Source organism: Cucurbita moschata, unplaced genomic scaffold (assembly GCF_002738365.1).
Source record: "Cucurbita moschata cultivar Rifu unplaced genomic scaffold, Cmos_1.0 Cmo_Scf00007, whole genome shotgun sequence".
Taxonomy (NCBI): domain Eukaryota; kingdom Viridiplantae; phylum Streptophyta; class Magnoliopsida; order Cucurbitales; family Cucurbitaceae; genus Cucurbita; species Cucurbita moschata.
In genome coordinates, this window is record NW_019268523.1 from 4,143,984 (window position 1) to 4,167,320 (window position 23,337).

Sequence of the window (23,337 nt, forward strand, 5' to 3'; positions counted from 1 at the left end):
AGTATTTTAAGATTTGATCTCTAAGTGGGTAGAAATGAATGGAGTATTTTAAGATTTGATCTTTCCATTGTTGGGCATTGGCTTCATGAAATAGTCAAGAGAAGCACACATATAGGATGAAGGTGAAAAATGGGTAAATCCAAGAACCAGAGTCTTACGGTTGGTGTCACAGTCATGCTTGTTTAATGCATGTTGCTCATGGCCGCATGCCTATTACAGGCATACTACTATGCAGTAGCAAGGGATTATGTGAGCTTCACATGCATCTCATCTAGTAGTTAAATCGTGCAGATGAATCGGACTTGAGGTGCTCATCCTCTTATCAACAGATTAGTTGCTATACAAAAACGGTACAAAACTTCAAGCCCTTTTGGTATAAAGAAAGCTCACCTATTCTAGGAAAAAAGCTCAGGAATTCTAGTACCATGTAGAAAGGGGGAAAAACTAAATAACACTTCACTCGTTTATTTTAGTAAAAGCCTTGAACTAGTAGAAAGTAGAATTACAAGTCACTAATGAGTTTCAAACAGCTAACGTATTACACATGTAAATAATAATATACTAAGAACAGTTCCAAGTCTGCCTGATGTTCCTAGTATATCACACATCTGAGTTACAGCAACATAAATTATTCATCAGTATTAAGAGAGTTCAATCATAGCAACTAGATCAGATCAGATCAGAAGTATGAAAAAACTTACTACAGTTAAAGTGAATCGTCTTAATGGAAGATTGAACAAGATAAGCAGCAGCAACATGTACCTTGATTACAGCCACAATTGAAGTCCTTGACGTGCTATCTTTATTGCCTCTTCTTCTTCAATCTTCAGCACTCAACAGTCAAGTTGCATATTTTCTAAGGAACCCAATGAAACCTGTAATCTTTTTACACAGCACGTCTTGCAATACATACCTGGGCTTTTTGGAGACGATCGACATAATTTAAACGTGACGAAAAAATAAATTAAAAAGGAAAAAGAAAGCTACCTAAATCTGAACATTTTGTATACAATAGATATAAACTTGGATATTTACAGGCAGCCCTATCAAGATACCTTGGCACTTCACTGAAATCCCAAAGAAGGAAGAAAGAAAAATGAAGAAGTTGGTAGGGCCACAAAAACTCATTTATGTTACCATAAGTATATGTTGACCCAGACTATCCCGTGGGGCCACTCTGGTGTGCAAAATATGTGCAACCAGTGTCTCTCGCCCTTAAATTATCAGAACCAGAAGTTATTCTGATCCCTACAAAATTTTTCCACAAGTGTAAGCTAAATAAAACTTCCAGAAGAAGAAGCTGAGCCACTCGACGATTCAAACCATAAAGAGATATCTGAGATCTTCAACCGTCAAGCGGGAAGCGGAACCTCCATTTTGATCTTCACCAAATGCTGATGCAACCATTTTTCTCTTCTCTTCCTGCAAAACATGGCCAGAAAGAAGAAGCATCTTCCACGTCAATATTACATGCATATCAACTTCATCTTGTAAAGCACCGAGCCAACCTCTTAGAAGATATTCAATATGCTCAAGTAACAAATTCAAAAGAATTCAGAATCAACCGAATTATTATATAACACATTGCACTGTTTAATGGTTGAAAAATTAATCAAAGCTATACAGAACCTTCAACTCCATTTACAATGAGAATTAACAACCTTTATTAAGGGACTACTTCTCCCTTCTTAGAGCTTGAAAGAGTTGACGGAATGGAGAGGCCTACAACCTGAGGGAAGACCCACTCTAACTAATGCATTCGGTAAATTAGAGTGGCTCTTTCATGGCGTGGGTTCCCCGGAGCAGAGAAACAATGCCCCCCTTCCTAATCAAGTGGCTTTGAATATTGTCCAAAAAGGAGTCAGCCCTGTGGGGCAGATACATTGGGTGGATGACCAAAATTATCAAGAAGAAAAAACACATGCAGACATTGGCCAAACTAGGCACGAGAAATTAGAATTGTCGTCAGGATGACTCGATTGCTTGCAATAAAGGTAATTAAGCTATATCTTTCTCTAGATCCATATTCTCGATAATTGACAAAAGTGCAACCATGCTAAGTCTTAGAGGACTCCTTATTCCAATTGAGCAAAAGGCATATTTGCATCCCTCCTGAACTCTATAACAAGAACTTGAACTTTAAAATAAATGAAAAGAAATGTACACTCGAAGATCTTACGGCTGAAATTCAGCATTTATATTGTAACCATGAAACTTAATGTTTAACATACATTTCCATAAACTGTGTTTTCAACAGATATAGAACTGATAATGGAAAAACAAACATAAAGCAAAAGAGACAAGGATAATACCTGCAGTGCTAGTATCCTATCTTCAACTGTGTCTTTTATAGTAATCCTTGACACTGTAACAGGACGAGTCTGTCCAATTCTATGAGCTCGATCTACAGCCTGATCCTCTGTAGTTGGATTCCACCAAAGATCCAATAGGATAACATGACATGCTGCAACCATGTTTAAACCTAGATTTCCCGCCTTCAATGACATCAACATAACAGTGATCTGCAAAAAACAATTCACCGATTCAAATATTGAAAACATCCATGCTAAAACATAATATTGTTAATTATTTCAATACCTATATCATTGCAAATCATGTAAAGTAACAAATAAACTTCCATGGTATATAATGCCCCCAACATAGAGAAGCATCTTAAATCCACCAGAATTTGTTGAAGTAGATTCAGATTAAGGGCCAAACCTCGGGGTCAGAGTTGAAATCTTTCACAGCACGGTCTCTTGAAACCAGAGTCATTGTGCCATCAAGCCTCCTATATTGTACGCAAGCCTGGTTAAGTGACATTTCTACTAAATCTAACATGCCAGTCCACTGGGAGAAAACAATCGTCTTCACAGGTTCTTCAGTTGGATTTGGACATGGAGATGCGTTCTTTGTAGTATTAACATCAGAATCACAAATCTCAATGCATTCATCTTCAGAATGTAGAGAACTTCCATTGCATCCAAAGGAAACCCCTTGTTCAGAAGTTGAAGTTGATGCTTTGCAATTGTTCTGCAGAATCTCAAGAACGGCCCTAATTTTGGACGAACTGTACTCACTATGAACAACTTGGGATTTCTCAGAAATTCCTGAACTTGTGGAACCACCATCAAGATCATCAGAGATACATTTCCGGAGGGTAGTTTTCGAGAAAACAACGTCAGCAGCAACTTGTTCCTTGCATCCAAGTGCCGGGCACATATTGTCATCGCCAGTCAAGTATTCAGACACGCATTGATAGCAGAAAACATGACCACACATGGTAACAACAGGATTCTCAGGTGGATCCTATTAGGAGGGAGGGAAAAAAACCATTAAACAGTGAATACGATAAGCCATTATTTTTGCAGCAAAAAGATTATAGAAGTCTTGTGTATCATTCCAGATTGTTTTTTCAGGTTATTTAAATGTATGCCACTTAGGATTGCAATTGAAACATGCGTATGAACACATTATAGGCATAGGATTGCATGAAAAATGACAACACTTTTTTGTTGAAGAATAGTGTGATGACAACACTTCAGCGTGATATCTACCTCTGATTTTTCTTTAAAAAAAACCCACATTGCAAATCTTGAAGATGTTTCCAACTGTTACTCAACAAAAAAATAAGAGCTTTGGCAAGAACTTATCGGGATAGATGAAAGCAAAAGGAAATTTTTGACAGTTGTGGATTGCTTGAACAATTGCAGAAATTTGATACAATAAGATAGACAATACAGTACATTCATACACAATCTATATAAGAGGCAGTTCCTTCTTAATAGTAAAATATGATTTCTAATGAATTGTCTTTATACGATTTCTAAGGAAATCATAGAAAACAAAGATAGGAAAGAATTCAGCGGAATGATTAAATTGGAGTTCTCATTGAGGGTAGGTTAATTTCTTCCAAGATGGGCCCGCTCATTTTATTCTTCTTGCGGGTTCTGCAACACTTCTTTGACTTCGCTCAATTCCTTAAGGCTCAACCCATCACTTTTGTTTGTCTCATCTTCACACTCAATTCCGTGGGGTTTGAACTTAAGGCCCGACTTAGAAGTTCGCATGGACTTTTTTGCGTGATTCCCCCCTTTGGGTTAATTCTTGATGTTTTTGAATGCTTCTTTGAAAATTAGCAATTTTAGCCTGTTCATGTTCTTTCAATTTAGATATTTTTTCCAAAGGATGCCAAATTTCATCCATTCCCTTCTGAAATTCCTCCCAATTCATTCTCTGATTCAAATACTAGCGTCTTCTTGGAAATGTTTCCGCCTCTGAATTGATGTAGAGATTCATGTGTGTTCTTGAATAGGTTTCTGCATTTCTTGGTTGTGTTTCTTAACCAAGATAATTGCTTCTGTTCCTAAACATATTGAAACATTTCATTCTTGGATGGTTCTTGAGATGTTCCTTGTTAGGGCTTTCCTATGTAATTATGTGTGCAATGTTTGGTAAGGAGCACAGCTCCTGGATCCCTCTTGCGATCTGCATCGACAAGAGTTTTCGGTCTTCCACCGACGACAACCAATGTTGACCCAAACAACTACACTACTCTGATACAAAATTGGTGTAACCTAAGAGATTAAAAGAGAGAACTCTCCAAAAATCAAATAAAAGGCTTCATTATTAATAGTGCGAGAGGGAGAGGGAGAGGGAGAGGGAGAAGGTATTTCAAAACCAAGTTAAAGAAGCCTAAAATGCCTGGTATTTGTTATATCCCTGCTAGCTACACTACTACACTTCAAGATTCCCCAAAGTACTGCCTCGTTCTTAATGTTCCAAAGAATTATTCTTTCCCGTTCATAACAAAATTTAGATTTCTCCTTCAATATCGATTTATAAAGAAGGCTGAGCACAAAGAACTGGTTAAAGAACAAGGTGAAAGCAGATATTTCAATTTCTCACAGCCCAACTTTGTTAGAGCTCTCCTTTCACCATAATTCATGAGTTAATATGAAGAATGAAACTCACATCGCAGACTCGGCATATAGCCAAAGAAGTCTCCAAGCAATTTAACAGATTCATCAGCATATCCTTAGGAAGTTTACTTGCCATTTCTGTAGAATCCTTCCCCACAGAATCAATATTATACCCTTTTACAAGAAGTGGGTGGTCACAAGCTTGACGGAGGCGTAGAAGCATCAGCAGAATATTGGCATAGTTTTGCTTTACAGTACCAGCTGCGGCATAAGCCTGCAAAGTACATGTCATATAACTCCTGTAAGACTCCACATTTAAGAAGGAAAATTTCATTCAACAAAGGGTGCATTAATCAATAGGGTGGACATACAAGAAGCCTAGCCCCTATAAAGACAAAAAGAGAAACATACAGCTAAAAGTCTTTTAACAAAAACTTAAACATATGTATTAAAACAACTAAAGAGAAGCACCCATATGTCCTCAAGGTCTGGTGCACTTGAAATTCAAAAGCTAGTTAACTAAATATATTATATTTCAAACTCCATGAAATTTTTGTACAGGTATCTTTAAGCACTTTTAGTTTCCTTGATATAGGTAATTACCAGGCTCTAAATGTAATTCTTGCAAGTGTTATTTTTGTTTCATTTATTTATTTAGTCTTAAGTTTAGATTAGTTAAGATCAGCTACTTTGAATTAATTGGTTTTTAACCTTGTAGTTTAATCTCTTTGTCCCTATGGACCAAACCTAAATGGATAAAGGCATCAGGCGTTGCACACATCTTTACTAAAGATTGTTAAAATAATTCTCTCTGACCTCACCATCCCCTGAAATGATTATACTGTAGTCAGGTGTTCATATTAAAAAAAAACACTTGGAGAAGGAGAAATTTATTTTTAAAAAGAACGAAAAAATGTTGAATCCACTCTAGTAAACTTTGAACAAACCAATATCCTTCAGGCAGGGGTAAATGCACCTTGAATTGCTTGCGAGAATCAGCTTCTAATTGGGTATAAAAATCACGCTCCTCAGTAGAAAAATCCACTTTTGTCAACCGTATGGTTTTGGGGGGCAATTTGACAATCGGTTCCCCATCAATTAATGTGCCTAAACAGCAAATAAGTTCATTACCAGAGCTGAAAGGAGAAGTGATCAAAATTCATATAAGGATACAACGTGCTGTCAATTAAATAAACTGTGGCATACAAGTTTAATACTCATACAATGTGCTGAGATGAACAGCTATATAAAGCAGATAAAGGACCAAATGAAGAGATGATCTGGTTGGAGAGGACCATGAGATGACTGACATCACAGCATGATGACCCTTCAGTTTTGACATTAATTAATATATGTCCAGTTATACACATGTAAAAAGTATCCCTAGGTGTCTGAACTCATCTATGAATATGTGACAAGCAAAAGATCCCTGACCATATGCTTCTGATATAATTTTTTAACAAAGAAAAAATAATATTATATTAAAAAGGGAGACATTACGAGAGACCCCTCACTTAAGAGACCTCCAAAAAGTTTAATTATTTATTAGTTACTACAAATTAATAGTTGAAGTAAAAGTATCACAAGAAATGACACCATCCATCTTAGATAGAAGCAAGCAAAATCTCCAGTGTAACATTCTTCAATCAACGAGAGACAAAAGGATAGAATTTTTTCGATAACAGATTTGTATCCTGCAAACTTACTTCTACCAAACTTATTTCAATATATATATAGACACACACATCTTAGAAAGAAGCAAGCAAAATCTCAACACTGTAATATTCTTCAATCAACTAGAGGCAAAGAGAGAATTTTTTCGATAACAGGTTTGGATCCTGCAAACTTATTTTCAGAATATATATATATATTGGTATCAAGGCATGCTGCAACTTTCAGCGACGACAGCAGAAACAAACAATGCTAAACGGCAAAGGGAACCGTCCCATCTAGATTGATTGAAAAGGCAGAGTAACTAGAAAAAGCTCATGTTGCACACCCAATTAAATATTGTGATTGTACAAGGTCACAGAAATAATCAAAAGAATTAGACTCACTAAAAAAATATTATAGCATTCCTATCCTTCCAGGAAAAGTCACAAACGAGCTATAGAGGCGATAGCCTACAGTACTTTGACTTTATCTTTAATATACCAACCCAAAAGAACCTCAGAGAGCCAACCTTCTATATGCCTTGAGCACCATCACTACAAACCAAACCAGTTACAAATAAAATTCAAAACTTTGGCTCAAACATTAGGATTTTTCTTCCAACTGGCTATAAGAAAGCAAGCTGTAAATGTAACATATGAAATAAATGTCTCAAAATCTTGGAACTTATCAGTGAATGTATGCAAATTCTTGAATGAATGCCTGAGGAGAACGATGTTCATAAGAGACCAAATATCAGTAGGAAAGGTCATAAACCTATCGAAACAATGTTGGATGAAAGTCCAAAATGATCTAGAGTATGAACAGGTAATAAAGAGGGACGGTGTGTATCTGGACCCTTTTTGCACAAGGGGCAGCAGCTAGGAGATAAAGAAAAACCCAGAGATCTGTGTTGTAGCTTGTCTCAAGTAAGTAGGCAAGAGTGGCTGAGTTCCCATACAAAGAACTTCACTTTTTTCGGGATACATCCCATTCCAAATCAACTTGTAAAAAACCAGCTTTACCTTTAGCACTCATAGATGAGTGAGTTCTGGATAAAGATTTAGATGTAAATCCATTTTTGTCAAGATCCCATTCCCATAAGTCTTAATGTTCAGATAGGACAACATTGGAGAGCCTAGCCCATTCATAAATTTCCGTCACTGTGAGGAGTCTTCTAATCTGTAAATTCTGTGAAGCAGTTTCATTAGACCACAATTCTGAGATGAAGGCTTCTTTTAAAAATGTGTGTGTGTACAATGAGGAAAAGTCTTCCTTGAATGCATTACTTCCCAACCAACTGTCATTTCTGACATTGCATGAAATGTTCTTGTACAGACGCTTGCAATCGAGAAATATATTTCCATGGACTTCTAGATGATGATATTGAGAAATGACCTGGTTTAAGATCATAATGCAGAGATCCATATTTAGTAGCAATCAACTTATGCCATAAGGCAGATTTCACCTCGTGAAATCTCCAAATAACATTTAGCCAAAAGTGATATGTTCTTTTGTTGAATGCCATTGATGCCTAGCCCACCTTCTCTGATAGGAAACTTCACTTCGTCTCATCTAAATGCCCACTATAGATGAAACGTGAAAGGCCCTCCATATTAATACCCAATATTTCTGATCTGACACTGATGTTCAAACCTGATGCTTTTTCAAATGAATTATAGGTTGCATACAGGTTTTCAGGAGATGAAAACAAGATGGTATCATCTGCAAATTGAAGATGGGTAATAGATGAGGTGTGTTGACCCTTTCCAACAACAAAATCTTTGATCAAAACCTCGCTTTTGACTTTGGATAGTATACAACTAAGACAGCCCACGATAAGAATAAAGAGGAAATAGGACCACCTTGTCGAAGACCCTTTGTGGCAAGAATCATTCCAAGAGGCTTGCCGTTAACAATAATGGAGAAGTTAGGAGATGAGATGCAGCCTTGTGTCCATCTCCTCCACTCAATACCGGAGCCCTTGATTTGGGAGAATGAGATCAAGGAAATCCTAATCAACCTTATCAAAAGTTTTCTCAATGTCCAATTTGTTTTAATAAGAAACGAGGAAAATAGGTGCAATAAGCACATAGTCTACCCCAAAAAAAAGACTAACCTAGGGGTTCAGGGAAGAGAGCACCCCCTCCCAAAAGTCATCAATAATTTAATCACAACTCCCGCTTCCTTGCTTCTCTTCAGATCGTCAATAATTTTGGTGCAATAAGTGCATAGTCTACCGAATTTCATCGGCCACAAAAAAAGAAAGATGCCACAAAGTTTGTTAAAGATGCCACAAAGTTTGTTAAGTGATGTTTTATTCGTCAAACTTCAAGGATCGAGTCAAAATACCCATCTTTACACTCCCCTACCTCTCCCTCATATACTATTTGGGAAGATTTATCCATGGACTTTACACTTGGTCCCCCTAGGACTCAACAAGGTAATGACTTTGTCTTAGTTGTGGCTGATCAATTCATTAAAGTGGCATACCTCCCGCAAAGAATACAACAAAACAACCCAACCACTAAAAACTGTCTGCCCGAAATCTGATTCAAGGTGTTAACTCTTCCATGCATCCATGCAACACTTTTCACACGTAGAACTTAACCTCCTTAGGAATTTTCACCTTCCAAACTAAGGAGAGAGAAAAAAAACCCACTAAACATAGGTTGGATGAGGCATGGGAAGAAAGAGCTACAAGAAAATCTTTTGAAGGACAAGGGTTCAAAAGGTGAGAATCTCTCCTATGGGCTTAAAGCAAATAGAGGAGAGGGAGGAAGTAGAGATAAAACATCTAACGTTTCCTCATTGGTCAACGAACATTGAAAAATCCAAGGAAGGAGACAACAATAACTTCAACTGAACAAGGATCAAAGCAATCGAGTGATTCTTGAGAGAAGAAAAATGATATAAACGAGGGTATAAGGAGTAAAGGGATCTATTCCCCAACCACTTGTCCTCAGAAAAACATATTTTTCCCGTCTCCCCCATATCATTATGAATAAATTGAGATAGGAAAGGAAAAACTGCCACAAACCACCTTCTACAGGTTTCTAGTGCCCTTTAAACCCTCACTGGTGCACTCAAAGGGGTGGAGCCCCTACTTGCTAACAATAACCTTGTCCCATAGAGGTATTGACTCCGTGATAGAATCGCCAGAGCCACTTACTAGCCGGGTAGTGTTTCTCACTTAACATTATCAATACCAAAACCCCTTTAGTCTAGGGACCTAGAAACCACCTCCCAACGAATCAGATGTGATCCCTTCCCCTCTTTTACCCCTTCCCATAAGAAATCTCTCATAAGCTACTCCATATTCTTTCCAATTAGACTTGGGACTTTAAAATGAGACAAAAAGTAAACAGGAATACCACTCAGTGAGGCACCCCTTCTGGAAAAGAAGCTCTTCTTCATGGAAGGGAGTCTTTTGCAAACAGTTCCAATGACAGGGTCCCAAAAGGAACGACCTCTAGAGGAGTGGCCAAGGGGAAGACCTAAGTAGGATGAGTGAAAACCCTAACCTCACGATCCACAAAGTTGGCACATCTCTCGAGCTTGAAAAAGTCCCAATTAATGCCCTAAAGAGTTGCAATTTGGCAGTATGGCTAGCATGCAACTAGCATTTCTTTATTCCTGCAAGCTACTTCTTTAATGATGGCAGCCAACCGCTCAATTCTTCTCGGAATGTAAGAAAGATACGAAAGAAAACAAAGCTTTTTCATTGAAATGGAATGTGGAGCAGCACGATGAAATTAAGGAACACCTCAAACAAGCAATTTTCCTACAAAGTTGCTGTTGATTCACATCGTTGTGCTTGAAGCTTCTGAGTTGGTGACTTGGTGATATTGCATTTGCAAAAGTCTTGTTTACCTACTACAGTTCATAACATACCAAAGCTTGGTCCTTTTTCTGTTGTTGAGAAAATTGACAGCAATGCATATTAGCTAGATGCCCCTCCTACCATTTGTATTAGTCCAGCATTTACTGTTGCTAATATCTACCCTTATCATGCTTCAAACAAGTTCCCCTTAGCTGATTGACTCAAGGATGCGTTTTTTCTTGGGGTTGGGAGGTCTGATGTAGAACATCGTCAGCTACTCTTGGACATTAACTGACTTATCTTTAGTTTTGTTATTCCTTGATTGTAGTCTTGTTTTACTGGTGTGGCAATTTCTTCTGCCTTTAAGTATTTTTTGGACATTCGCCAGCCGGTTAACTTGTTGTTTACCATGGCTAGTTTAGATTAAAGTTTCAGCCCTCCTAAGTTTCTGTCCATTTGTATCACCTTTGTGATTTTGAATAGAGCTCCCTCACATAAATAACAATACTGAATGAGAAATCTGTATTCTCATCATATTCTTACACATAATAACAGTAGAGTTTTTATTAAAGGAAACAAGAGAAAGAGAGTGAGAGAGAAAAAGTATCCACCTTTAGTTCGTCGCAACATTATTGCCCTTAGAACAGCCTGAAGCTTCTTATAGCCAGTAACTGAATTTCTGGAAATTGGAACCTTGATTGTATGGTAGAAAGATTTATAGACAGCATAAGGATCATACCTCAGAAATCTGAAATAGCTGTATAAATCATCAATTGCATTTTGTATAGGTGTTCCAGATAAGCACCACCTTCTTTTCGCTCGAAGGCTACAGCAGGCTCTAGCTACTTGAGTTCTGTGATTCTTTATTGTCTGAGCTTCATCCAGAATAACTCTGAACCAACCCACTCTTGCCAGTGGGCCAGAATCACACTCAATGGAAATGCCAGTTCCTTTCCTGCCTTTCTTACCCTTCTTACTGCTGATAGAGGTCTTTTTCCTCTTTACGTTAGCAGAAAAATCAGTAGATAATCCGTATCTATCTCCATTTTTTTCCTCAGCATCATCCTCATCAACTAAAGGTTGTTTTGGAACTTCATTGGTGACGATCGAATATGTTGTGAGAACCACATCGTACTTTGCAAGCTCATCAGGATTCCTAGTCCTACTTCCCCCATGATAGATTAAAACTGAGAGTTTAGCTTCTTCAGTGACCTTGTCCTCTAGTTCTCTGGCCCACTGCCGAAGAATACTTGCAGGGCACACAACCAGTGTACCAGCTGCAGGTCTCCGTTTACTGATTGCTCTAGTTGTTTTCACTTCTTGAATTGGTTTAACATCATCAGACTCTCCAGTCTGCTGCATTTTAACTGAATCAGCAGTGCCAGTGCCATTATCATCATCGTCGTCCAAATTCAAAGCTTCAGCTTTTGTTTTGCTTCCATCTTCTAATTCTGCCTTTGACTGCAAGGACTTCTGCGTTTGTATGAGGGAAATCATAGAAACTGTCTTTCCAAGGCCCTGAAGAGAAAAGGGAAGAAGTCTAGAACCTCATTAAGGTCAAATTTCCAAAAACAGACGAGAATTTAATCCAGGTCCAGTAGCTTGCCTGGTCATCCGCTAAAATTCCTCCCAAACAATGCAAACTTCTAGTTTCCTTCTGTAGCATCCATGCTAATGCAATTTTCTAAAAGACAAAGTATACAGCAAAAGGTTTTAAAAGAATGTCTGGCAGTAAGAGAAAGACACTACATTTTGACAGAAAAACCTGATGTCTTAAAAGAGGAACAGACAGAAGACCATCGGGTAAATTAGCCTCAAGTTTTGGTTGATTTAGATCCTGCAAAAAAGGGGGATTGGTTATTAAGACTTTAATAGTTAATTCAGCAGAGGGAAAGCAATTATAATATCAACAAGACTTATTGACTAGCTGATAGCAACCAGTTTCTTCTATCTTGATCTTTTAGGCGATAATTGTTTCCTCTTGTCTTTTGAACTATCATCAGATCAACCTCTTTTTATTTAAATAAAGCAATCTCATTGATCAATGAAATAAACAAAGCAAAAGGCATAAAAAAAATTAAAGGAATTACAAAATGCCTCCAAAATGGTGCAGCAAATCAAAGAACTATCACTGTAGGAAAAAAGATTGATGTAAATAAAACTGAATAAGAGAATAAAAATAGTATGAATAAAGTTGACATATCCCTCCAATATCCGGAAAGAGGCTCTTATTTATTTCCAACCAATAATACAAAAGAATATCAGTGTATTAAGCCTGAGGACTTTTCCTTTGGACTATGGTAGAGCCCATTAAGCATCAAGTTAAAACTACACAAGAAGCTGGAGAGAATCACTTTCTGGCTCCAGGATTTAAACCCTTTAAATTACAAATAAGCTGTTTTAGACTTTTGTTAAGAAAATAACCTCTAAAAGCGTAAGATGGAAAGGCTGTTAGGTTAGTTAGTTAAATTTAAGTTAGCACGAACTAGTTTACATGCTACTCTTTTTTGGTTAAAAATGAAAAAAGGCAGAATATTTAATAAAGCTTTGTTTTCATTTTGATTAACACCATTCAAGTAGAGGATTTGGATGGTAATTGTTTGAACTCAGAAAATTTCTCCATTTCAATCATTGAGAAACCTGAGGAAATAAATCCTTTCAAGGGTATGAGACGAGGGGTCTTTCCCATCCTTCTTTTTTCTTTTTCTTTTTTTTTTTTCTATTTTTTCCTAAGGTGAAACCAAGCTTTCATTGACAAGGACAGACAGGTTTAATTGAATACTTTTGAGTTGGAAGGGATAAGCTTCATCTCTTCATCTCACTCATTTCCAATTCACTGATGACACTTTTTTTCATTCAAAATAAGAGATTTTTTTCCTTTTTTTTTCCCCCCCTTAAGAAGCCACTAGGTTTCTGAGTTGTCTCCTCTCAAAATAAATGTCAGGAAAAGTGCTCTATTGTAGAGGTTAATTGTGCTATGTATACAGGTTTAATTGAATACTTTTGAGTTGGAAGGGCTAAGCTTCATCTCTTCATCTCACTCATCTCGAATTCACTGATGACGCTTTTTTTCATTCAAACAAGGAGATTTGTTTCCTTTTTTCCCTTAAGAAACCACTAGGTTTTTTGAGTTGTCTCATCTTAAAATAAATGTCAGGAAAAGTGCTCTATAGTAGAGGTTAATTGTGCTATGTATACGCTCTAGTAGGTGGGCTCAATTTGTGGGGTCCAAGGTCAATGCTCTACCTTTTATAATACTAGAAGATGGTTTGGAAGATTTTGTATATCTGAAGGTGCAGATTTGGCATCGGCCTGAGGAGTCATTATGCAATCTTGTTTAGGAACTGGCTTAAGCCTCATGCCAACCTGAACATAGTTCAACAGGCCTAGGCATATGCTCTCGAGCAAGAGGTCAAAGGTATGAATCTCTACTCCCACTAGTTGTTAAACTCAAAAGGCTAGCTTAGGCCCCATAGCTTAAGGTTAATTAGATCCTACATACTTTTCACACAGACAGATGGAAAATTGAAAAACAAATCATCAACTGCAACTACTTCATGTCCCAGATTACAATATTCTTATTTTAGTCTACGACCTTTAATCATGGGAAAGACTTGCTTTAATTCAAATTGTTTGAAGCCAAATCACAAGCTACTTGACCTCTATATAAATTATATGAGAGACTTCTTATGCAAAAGGTTGAGACAATCCTCATCTTGTAAAGTAGAAGTTAATGTCTAGAATGAGTGAGAAAGGTAGCTTGGTGAATATTAAGCAGGAGTTATTAATGCTACAATAATCCGTTCATTACGCCCCAATTCCACTAGGGCAATGATCAAGGTTCATCAGACAAGAAAGAGGCATTGGTACTAGAATATAAAGCGACTGTGGCTTCCTAAATTAGAAAATTGTTATGATCAAAGATGGTGTAGGTCTTATGCATATATCAAGATGTGTTTTCAATGCAACCTTTCCACTCATGTGACCATGCCATTGTTTTGAGGGATGGCACTTCAACCATTAATATCAAACCTTCAATACCCAAGCCCAAAGTCTTTTGGCTACCTCCTGAACCAATAGGTTAAAAAAGAAAAGTTGGGATGGCACTTCAACCATTAATATCAAACCTTCAATATCCAAGCCCAAAGTCTTTTGGCTACCTCCTCAACCAATAGGTTACAAAAAGAAAAGTTGGGATGGCACTTCGACCATTAATATCAAACCTTCAATATCCAAGCCCAAAGTCTTTTGGTTACCTCCTCAACCACTAGGTTACAAAAAGAAATGTTGGACTCTGTTACTTAACAAATGAAAAAACTTAAATTCATTCAAAAACAAAGATGAAAGTGGGTGAGGGGAGCAAAGATTCCCTTTACATAACGAGTCATGAGGGTATGCTTGCTATAACGGATTGCTCTTTCGTTTTATAAATTCCTAGAACTTCATATGATTAATTGGTGGACAATGTTTTTTCCACAATGAATTGCCCTCCAAAAAAAAAATTTGTAGATTCCTGAAACCTTATATTAATAATTGGTGAAATGTTGGGCAATCAAAGATCTTCGGTACAGACAAAAGAGTATAAAAGAAAATAGAATTGGATCAATTATTTTCAAGTAGAGTATAAAAGAAATTCAAATGAGTTAATGATACTTCTTTCTAGGTGACTGGGTTTTATAGTCTACTAATCATAACATAGATGGTTTTAGGACGAAACCTAAGGTATCAGTGAGTTGGTGACCAACTTGTGGTGTGTTGGCGGTGACTTCCATGTGACTAGGTGGATTAATGAAAAGTCCCTAGGTGATAGAATCACAAGAAGCATGAAGAAGTTAAATCGGTTGATTGACAAGTTAGACCTTACTAATATTCCTTTATCTACGGGCTGTTTATCTGAAAGCATAGTAGAAACAACCTATCCTCTCCCTCTTGATTGTTTCTTGGTTAGTAGAGAGAGTGGATGGAGAAGTTTCCCTCTTCAAGAACCTTGATTCTAGAATTACTTCATGTCATTTCCCCATTGTGTTAGTTACAAATAAATTCACTTGGATGCAAAAGTTTCCCTCTTAAAGAGCCTCGATTCTGCATTGAATTACTTTCTACACCTTTCCAACTAAAGGCATTACCTAAAGGCATTACCTAATAAGTGAAATGGTAGCATGTTTACACTGTTTGCAACTAAAGGCATTACCTAATAAGTGAAATGGTAGCATGTTTCGTATGAAAACTAATAAATAAAGAAAGAAAACAAGTGGCACTTGAAATGGTGCATTATATCCTCATTACCCTTGAGGCAAACCCTCCTCTCCTTTTTTCTTTGTTGTGGGTAGTGAGAAGAGCCTAGACTAAAAGGAAAGAAGAAATGGACTACTATCTCAAAATAGACATCTCCATATTTGCAAGCAAACGAATCACAAAGTCACTTGTTTATGGAATGCACATACACTCAAAATTTCTGGACAACGATTCTTAATATATTCAGATGGCATCTCGCATTTCCTAGGGAGGTAAAGGATTTTTTGGATATGGCCTTAACGTACCACCCTTTCAAGAACGCAAAAGCCCTAGTTATTATGGAAAAACCTCATCATGGCTTTCTTTTGGAATCTGTGGAAAGAAAGAAATCAGAGAATATTTGCAGAAACAACACAGACCTACACAAAACTTTTCAACAATGTTGTTTACCAAGCTATATCTTGGTGTAAACTGTCTAATATTTTTACTTCCTATAGTTATACCTCCCTCATTGCAAATTGGGAAGGTCTTTTGTAAACATCATGGATTATACATCCCTCTTGTAAATTTCACTCATCAATGAAATTGTTTCTTATAAAAAATATATATATATATATTTGCTAGTAACGAAAGCCAAAGAATCTTAAAATGTAAAATCTAGTTATGAGAATTTTATCAAAACTAAAATACAATAGCCTAAAAGTTTTTATATAAAAAATACCTCCAATGCTGCTTGATAAATCAATCTCTCATCACTTCCAGCAACCATTTCTTCACCATAACCAGAGCGGTAGGGATGTTCACTTGGATACTGTGAAGAAGGTATAGTTTTCCCTGGTGCCAAACTCACAGGGAGAACCCTGTAATCCCTGTTCTCAGAACTAACAGCATCGTCACCGTTGCCTCTGAAAACATTCTCTCTCCCATAAACCCTGCCGCTAGTTGAACTTGGCCTTGCTGAATCATAAGAACTGATGTGGGCATCACGAATTTGACTGCTGCCCACATTGTCTACTAAGTTATTTGATTTTGTAGGGGGTGCATGTGACTGAAAAGTATAAGGAAGGGTCCTCTTAAAAGCCTGTTGAGAAGATAATCTTTCATAATCTGCACCAGCTGTGGTTGCAATTCGAGAATTCACAGTTCGAGGTAGACCAGTATTCCCATTTTCAGTAAGATAATCGGAATCATCTGCAAGGACAATATGATGATTTGAGGCTCCAGCATCGCCATTAGAACCAGAATGCGGGCTGTTATTAACATTACCTGCAAATTTGATTGTCAGTTTTTTCCCCTTTACCAGTTTTTTTGAGAAAGTACTAAAAAGAACTATTAATCTTGAGCACAACTCACTTTGACCTGGACCAAAATCTGTGGATGCCCAATGAGGAAGCTTTCTGCTGTGACTAGGTTCCCCAATACTTGGTGCAGCATCGTCGCTGTCACTAATATATTCTAGCTCTATTTCACTGTCTGATGAACTAATTTCTATAAGGTTAGTCACAGACATGATGGTTCAACTGCGAGATCTCTCTTCTTCGACAAAACAAGGAAGAAGCTACACAAAGATTAGCAAAACTGCCACAGAAAATCATAGAAATTGCCTTGTTATGAAAAAAACCAATAGATAAGCAACAGACTGATCAAATAATCAGCTGCTACCACCAGATACGTAGTCCGAGCAATCTAAGAATATAAAGTTACAAAAACATCTACTTACAAATGTGAAGTGCCTCTGAGCTAAATCAACGAATTTTCAATGATAGACTGAATAATCAAACGCATAGCCATGCTGCATTATAAATCTTTTCAGATGCAGCATATTCATTAAGCAGGGACCTCTATGTCAAAAACATCTCTGCAAATACCCAAAGAAAAGGAAAAAAAATTAAATGCCATACGTCTTATTATTAGTTGAATACCAAGAAAATTGTCAAAACATCGAGAACGCAGTAAAGAGAAACTTATGAAACTTAAGAAATCTACAGGCAGGGAGTAAAAAGAAACTGTATAAGTTAAATAAGGCCATTACAGTCAAATATACAGTCACATAAGTCACTGATTGATAATAATAATGCATGGTGTATGCTTAATTTGAAACATTTTCAGAAGTAGCAAGCCAGATCGACAAAAAATAAAAATAAAACAAACATGGAGAGACGCCCTCATAGTTCCTAGAATATGGGACAAGGAGCTGATGACAGAGACAATGAAAGCAATTGAAATGGAAGGCTAAAAATTAACTCCATAGACTATACGTTTCCCATATATGTTTATTCTCCTACCTTAAACACATAGTGTTAAAAATCTGCTATAACTCCAATTGTGAAGTAGCAGGTCTATCGACAAACATGCTCACACGGTATCCCCATAATGCAAGAAAAGCAGTCCAAATCCAAATCCCGAAAAAAATTCGAAGCACCCGAGCACCTGAAAAGAAACCGATTAGAGCATCAAATTCAACGATTCCACTTTCAAATTACCCTTCTAAATAGAAACTAAAACCTTAAATTCTTTTTTTTCCTTCGTCTACAAAGCATAATGCTTCCCGTGCCGGCCCCATTAAACCAGTCACTCGAAGATCAAGAACTATCCCCTCAAAAAACGTTGAACATGAACTTCAATTACTCAACCTATAAACATAACAGCATCGAATCCTCGACGCTGCATGCATGAGGCGAAATGAGTGATTAGGGTAAAAGAAAAAAAAAAAAAAAAAAGATCCCATTACAAAACCAACAGTACTCCGAGATTCGCACACACAAATTCAAACTGACCTTCAAAAATTGAAGTGAACTGAACAAGATCGACGAACAAGACGGTGAATGGTTAAAAGCCGATTAATGTGGCGATGGAAATGAACGAAAAGAAGAAGGAATTCATACGAGGAGTGGCAGATTGTAGTGGCAGAGGAAGTAACTTCTCTCCCTCCGTACTACGTAGGGTTTGAGGTTTGAAGTTTCCGTTCAACGCCGAAGCTGAAAGAGGTTTTTTTTTTTTCTGAATTTCTTTTTTTTTTTTTTTCGGAATTTTAGATCGACGACGAGTTAACGGCCGTGAGTATCCAGACTGTACTCGTGTAGTGCACTTGAAGTGCACCTCCAATTTTCTTGGGAAAAAAATCTATAAATCTTAAATTTTAGTAACTAAATCTATACTCGATTAAGCTCGTTTACTCTCAGACTTAGATTTGACGGTTATAATTATTAGGTTTTCAATGACACGACTCGTAGAGTTGAAGTGTAACATTCCATAGCTAATAGATGTTGTCTGTTTATGCCCGTTACATATTGTTGCCAGTATGACAATTTTAAAACAGAATGTTCCCTTGTTATGAATGTTTTATTCCTTTTTCAACGGATATGGAATCGCACAATCTATCCCTTTGAGACCAACATCCTCTCTGGCACGTTGTCCTGTGTCTGGCTCTAATGTTATTTGTAATAGCCAAAGCTTACTATTAGAAAAATATTGTCCATTTTGACCTTTTGTGTATTGTCGTCAGCCTCACAATTTTAAAACATGTTTACTAGAAACATGTTTTCACACCGTTATAGATAATGTTTTGTTTTCCTTTCCAACCGAATAGGATCTCACATTAAGAGTGTAGATTAATTTTTTTCAAGTAGTTCAAGTGATTCACGTTTTGAATGTACTTGAATTATCGTCTATATTGTCATTTGCTTTTACTAATTTTTTATCGATTACATCCTAAACAGAAACATAATCGTTTTTAACCAATTGTTCGATGTATATAGATTTAATCTTGTCACTTTCAAGTGGACGGTATTTATCAATTTAAAGATACTTTGACCACTTTTGCTCGCCAATTTGATGTAATGCAAGTAAAGTTGGTGGTCCTTGTGGTCATATGGTCTTAAATAGCTCAAATTTCGCATACTCGAGTTCTGGTAGAATTAACGTACGTTAATATTCACGCTTTTTATAATTTAGCATTTTTCTTTATTCTTCTAGCTGTTCTCCAGCACGCACGAACAACTTTACAGTGTCATGAGTCAACATGAACGAGGTCACTTGACATAAAATATGTACCATCGATCGAAAAGGTCAACATATTCGAACTCTTTATCTCCCGTACTATTAAACTAAAAAATAAAGTTTTTAATGCTACTAATGAACTAGTACTTAATAAAAATAGGTGAAACCGATGTGCTTGGTCTCGATTTACAAAACGAGACTCGTGTATAACGGTTCTCAATCTAATAAATAGTAAAATTTTGATAGATTTTCTATAATGAGTGAACTCCAGATGTCACGATACCTTTCTAGATCGTCGTGTTATGTATTATAGATCCCGATGGCCCTACAAATTTCTAAATGATTATACTTAAAAGGGTAATTTTGGAAATATTTATGAAATGTTGTAGATAATATTACAAGCAAAATCAAGCTGACCAACCAAAACTAATTGAAAGACTTTGGTTTGCTGGTTTGATGGCACGTGTCGGTTAGAGTTGGTTGGGCTCATATCAAACCCAACTCGTCGATCTAGGCCCATTTAACGTGTCGGCTAGAGTTGGGCTTTTGGTTCAACCCAAAAGCCCATGACCAAGTTTATACAAGGCCCAATAAGTTCAGTACAGGCCCATTAACATGTCGGCTAGAGTTGGGCTTTTGGTTAAACCCAAAAGCCCATGACCAAGTTTATCCAAGGCCCAATAAGTTCAGTCCAGGCCCATTTAGTGAGCGTTCTTACAGAGACAAAGAAAGTATGAATTTGGAACGTCGAAACGAAACGGTTCAAAATCAACGGGAGAGATGAAGCCAAGTCAGCGATCCTCGTGAAACGAAAGCAAAACGCGGGGAGTAAGGGCGCCAAAATTTACAAAAAAATTTCCCTCTTTCTTGGTTGTTTTGCTTTATTAACAATGGACGCTTCGTTCTACGCTTACGAGAAATTTCCCTTTGGCTTCAATTTGTCTGCGTTTTCGAAATAACCGAATTAGCTGCGGAGAGTAGGAAATGGCCGGTGGAGGATCGTCGAAGTCGAGAAAGAGAGTGGAGGCTACTCCGGCCGCTGCTGCCAGTACTGGCCCTTCGCTTGTGAGAGCCAAAGATGGCAGTGCTTTTGCTCGATGGTGCGTTCTTGTTTTTTTTTTGCTTATATGTTCATTTTGAGTTGCATTTGCTGGCTTAGGACTAAAGAGGACATACTTAGGTTGTGGATCTCTGGTGTTTTCTTTCTGCTTTCATTTCTACGTTTGATTCATCGGCGTGACTGTGATATACTTTCTAACACAACGTTTCTTCGACTACATTAGGAACACATAGTAGTTTATGGAGTTCATTTTCTGTCTTTAATTTATTGTTCTCAGTTTGTCTGTTAGTCCAGTTTCGTTTTAGAGTTGAATGCAATGTTCATTTCCTTTATAAACGTTTTCGTTGAGTTGCGTCGGTTGGATTAGTGCTAAAGAGGATGTAGGATGATTGATGAACCTTTTGAATGTTGCGTATTTATACCGGGTTCGTTTTTCTGTAAATTTTACTGGCGTGTTCGTGTTGTTTCCCAACACTTCATTGCTTCGATCATTTTCTAATTAAATTGTGGTTTTAGAGTTTTTGTTGTTTAAGCGTTGATAGTCTCTGCTAATCAGTTTGCTTTTCAGTCTGAGTTAGTCAGAGTCGAATGAAATGTTCGTCTTGTCGTAATCCGTTGAATTGTGGAAATTAATTCCTCTTAATTGAATGGTCAATTTTCGGCTTACAGTGATGAGTGCGGCAAAAGTGTTCCGGCAGCACTAATCAGCATGCACAGCTGTAGCCTCGACGCCAAAATTAGAACGAATTTAGGTACATTTTTCGCGTGAATTCGTGAATATTTTGTTTGTCCGTTGACGTCTTTTGGGTCGAAACTCACCTTTTTTGGATTCTTGGCAGAGGCTCAGACTGTCGAGAAGCAAACTCAAGCCAAAAAGCCAGCTGAAAAGTATCTTACTAATTTCTTTTTTCTTGATTCTTTGTCTGGTTAAGGTGATGCTTTGAATTGTATTAACTTGACTGTGTCGCTGTACAGGAAAAGATCAGCACCATCAGAACCAAAGGCTAAGAAATCCCGAACGGAGAAGAGAGGGAAGAAAGACAAAGATCCAAATGCCCCCAAACGCCCTCCTACAGCTTTTTTCGTTTTCATGTATGCAATCCCCATGTCCCCTTCTATTTTCAAGTGTTGAATTTATCAGATTCCTACACGGTAGTATCTCTTTACCTGAGTCTTTGCTGAAATTGCTCATTGTGCTACTTCAGGGATGACTTCAGAAAATCATACAAAGAAGCGCATCCTGATTCCAAAGGCGTTAAAGAGGTTAGCACAGATCTGTAAAATGTTAGGAATCTCCAGTATTGTCTACAAATTAACTAACAACTGTGGGACTTACTTTCAAGGATCATTAACAATTTTCCCCTCAAACAAACTACACTATAAGCCTCTTCTGAGGCTTATGGAGTTCTTGAACAACCTCTTCTTAACTAAGGTTTGATTCCTTTCTTTGGAGCCCTCGAACAAAGTACACCTTTATTCGACATTTTAGTCATTTTTTTACTACACTTTTGAGGCTCATAATTTGTGTTTGATATTTGAGGATTCTATTGTCATGACTAAGTTTAGGGTATGGCTCTGATACCATGTTAGGAATCACGATTCTCCAGAATGGTATGATATGTCTATTTTGAGCATAAGCTTTGATACCATGTTAGGAATCACGATTATCCAGAATGGTATGATATGTCCACTTTGACAGAAGCTTTGATACCATGTTAGGAATCACGATTCTTTAGAATGGTATGATATTGTCCACTTTGAGATAAGCTTTGATACCATGTTAGGAATCACGATTCTTTAGAATGGTATGATATTGTCCACTTTAAGCATAAGCTTTTATAGCTTTGCTCTGGGTTTCTCCAAAAAGCCTCATTGAGATAGTATTCCCCATTTATAAACTTATAATCTTTTACTAAATTATCCAACGTGGGATTCACTCCCAATAATCCTCAACATAAAATTGTATCAATAACCCAAATCAATGTATCCTCACTCCTGATTGTGTATTCCAATCTTTATAGGTTGCAAAGGAAGGTGGTGAGAAATGGAAGTCAATGACTGATGAAGTGAGTGAGATTACTCGCCATTTGAAAACATGTAAACGTTTTCTGAATCATGTATCTAAACCTTAAAGTGATTAACAGGAGAAGAAGCCATACCAAGATAAAGCTGCTGAGCTGAAAGCGGAGTATGAGAAGGCCTTAGAAGAAAGTCGAAATGCTGAGAATGAAGAAGTAAGATTTAAGCTCTAAAATGTTGAATTATTGTGTTCAATTTTGCAAATTGTAATGTGGGATCTTTGATCAGGATGAAAAGGAAACAGAAGAGGTTGCAGAGAAGGAGGTAGAAGAAGTAACAGATGAAGAGTAGGAGAGATTCCATGGTAGGCTTTCGTAATGCTAGAAAACAGCCTTCTTCACTGCCTTGTTTCTGTTGTAAATTCATTCAGAGTCTAACTTAGTAAAAATGCTGTTGGATTCTATGGTTGCGTTTGAAGCAAAATATCGTACAAATGCTAGATTTTTGGAGTTTTGTTTTTGGTCTCAAATCTATATTTGAACCCATCTTAGTCAAATCTAGTTATGCAGTTTCATTATTTTAATGATTTGAAATATAAAAAATCTCTAATTAAATATTAAATTAATTTT

At 37.1% G+C, this 23,337-nt stretch overlaps 2 protein-coding genes across 3 annotated transcripts; one reads left to right on the top strand and one right to left on the bottom strand.

Annotated features, from left to right (window-relative positions):
- Positions 1 to 440: 440 nt before the first annotated feature.
- LOC111444664 (helicase-like transcription factor CHR28) lies at positions 441 to 18,644 on the bottom strand. 2 transcript variants are annotated; one of them, XM_023082643.1, is made up of 14 exons: positions 18,408 to 18,644; positions 18,136 to 18,294; positions 17,916 to 18,060; positions 17,352 to 17,488; positions 16,984 to 17,208; positions 16,352 to 16,896; positions 12,161 to 12,232; positions 12,002 to 12,079; positions 11,007 to 11,913; positions 5,899 to 6,029; positions 4,975 to 5,196; positions 2,722 to 3,309; positions 2,313 to 2,522; positions 441 to 1,422 (listed from the first exon to the last, which is right to left on the bottom strand). In XM_023082643.1, the coding sequence occupies exons 5-14, from the start codon at positions 17,138 to 17,140 to the stop codon at positions 1,318 to 1,320; spliced, it is 3,015 nt and encodes a 1,004-aa protein (XP_022938411.1). In that variant the 5' UTR covers positions 17,141 to 17,208; positions 17,352 to 17,488; positions 17,916 to 18,060; positions 18,136 to 18,294; positions 18,408 to 18,644; the 3' UTR covers positions 441 to 1,317. The 2 variants fall into 2 exon arrangements, with proteins under 2 accessions (XP_022938411.1, XP_022938410.1); XM_023082642.1 differs by lacking the exon at positions 18,136 to 18,294 and having other exon boundaries at positions 16,984 to 17,188.
- Positions 18,645 to 20,546: 1,902 nt separating this feature from the next.
- On the top strand, positions 20,547 to 23,261 carry LOC111444667 (high mobility group B protein 7-like). The gene is made up of 8 exons (XM_023082647.1): positions 20,547 to 20,729; positions 21,359 to 21,441; positions 21,529 to 21,577; positions 21,665 to 21,781; positions 21,895 to 21,952; positions 22,711 to 22,755; positions 22,834 to 22,923; positions 22,997 to 23,261. The coding sequence occupies exons 1-8, from the start codon at positions 20,614 to 20,616 to the stop codon at positions 23,057 to 23,059; spliced, it is 621 nt and encodes a 206-aa protein (XP_022938415.1). The 5' UTR covers positions 20,547 to 20,613; the 3' UTR covers positions 23,060 to 23,261.
- The last annotated feature ends 76 nt before the right edge of the window (positions 23,262 to 23,337 follow it).

Coding starts and splice junctions, on each gene's coding strand:
- LOC111444664 (XM_023082642.1), bottom strand. CDS start 17,140: ATGTCTGTGACTAACCTTATAGAAATTAGTTCATCAGACAGTGAAATA. Junction 12,233..16,351: donor TTTATCAAGCAGCATTGGAG/GTATTTTTTATA, acceptor CCTTTTTTGCAG/GATCTAAATCAACCAAAACT. Junction 5,197..5,898: donor ATTCTCGCAAGCAATTCAAG/GTGCATTTACCC, acceptor TGTACTTTGCAG/GCTTATGCCGCAGCTGGTAC.
- LOC111444667 (XM_023082647.1), top strand. CDS start 20,614: ATGGCCGGTGGAGGATCGTCGAAGTCGAGAAAGAGAGTGGAGGCTACT. Junction 21,578..21,664: donor GCCAAAAAGCCAGCTGAAAA/GTATCTTACTAA, acceptor GTCGCTGTACAG/GAAAAGATCAGCACCATCAG. Junction 22,924..22,996: donor GAAATGCTGAGAATGAAGAA/GTAAGATTTAAG, acceptor ATCTTTGATCAG/GATGAAAAGGAAACAGAAGA.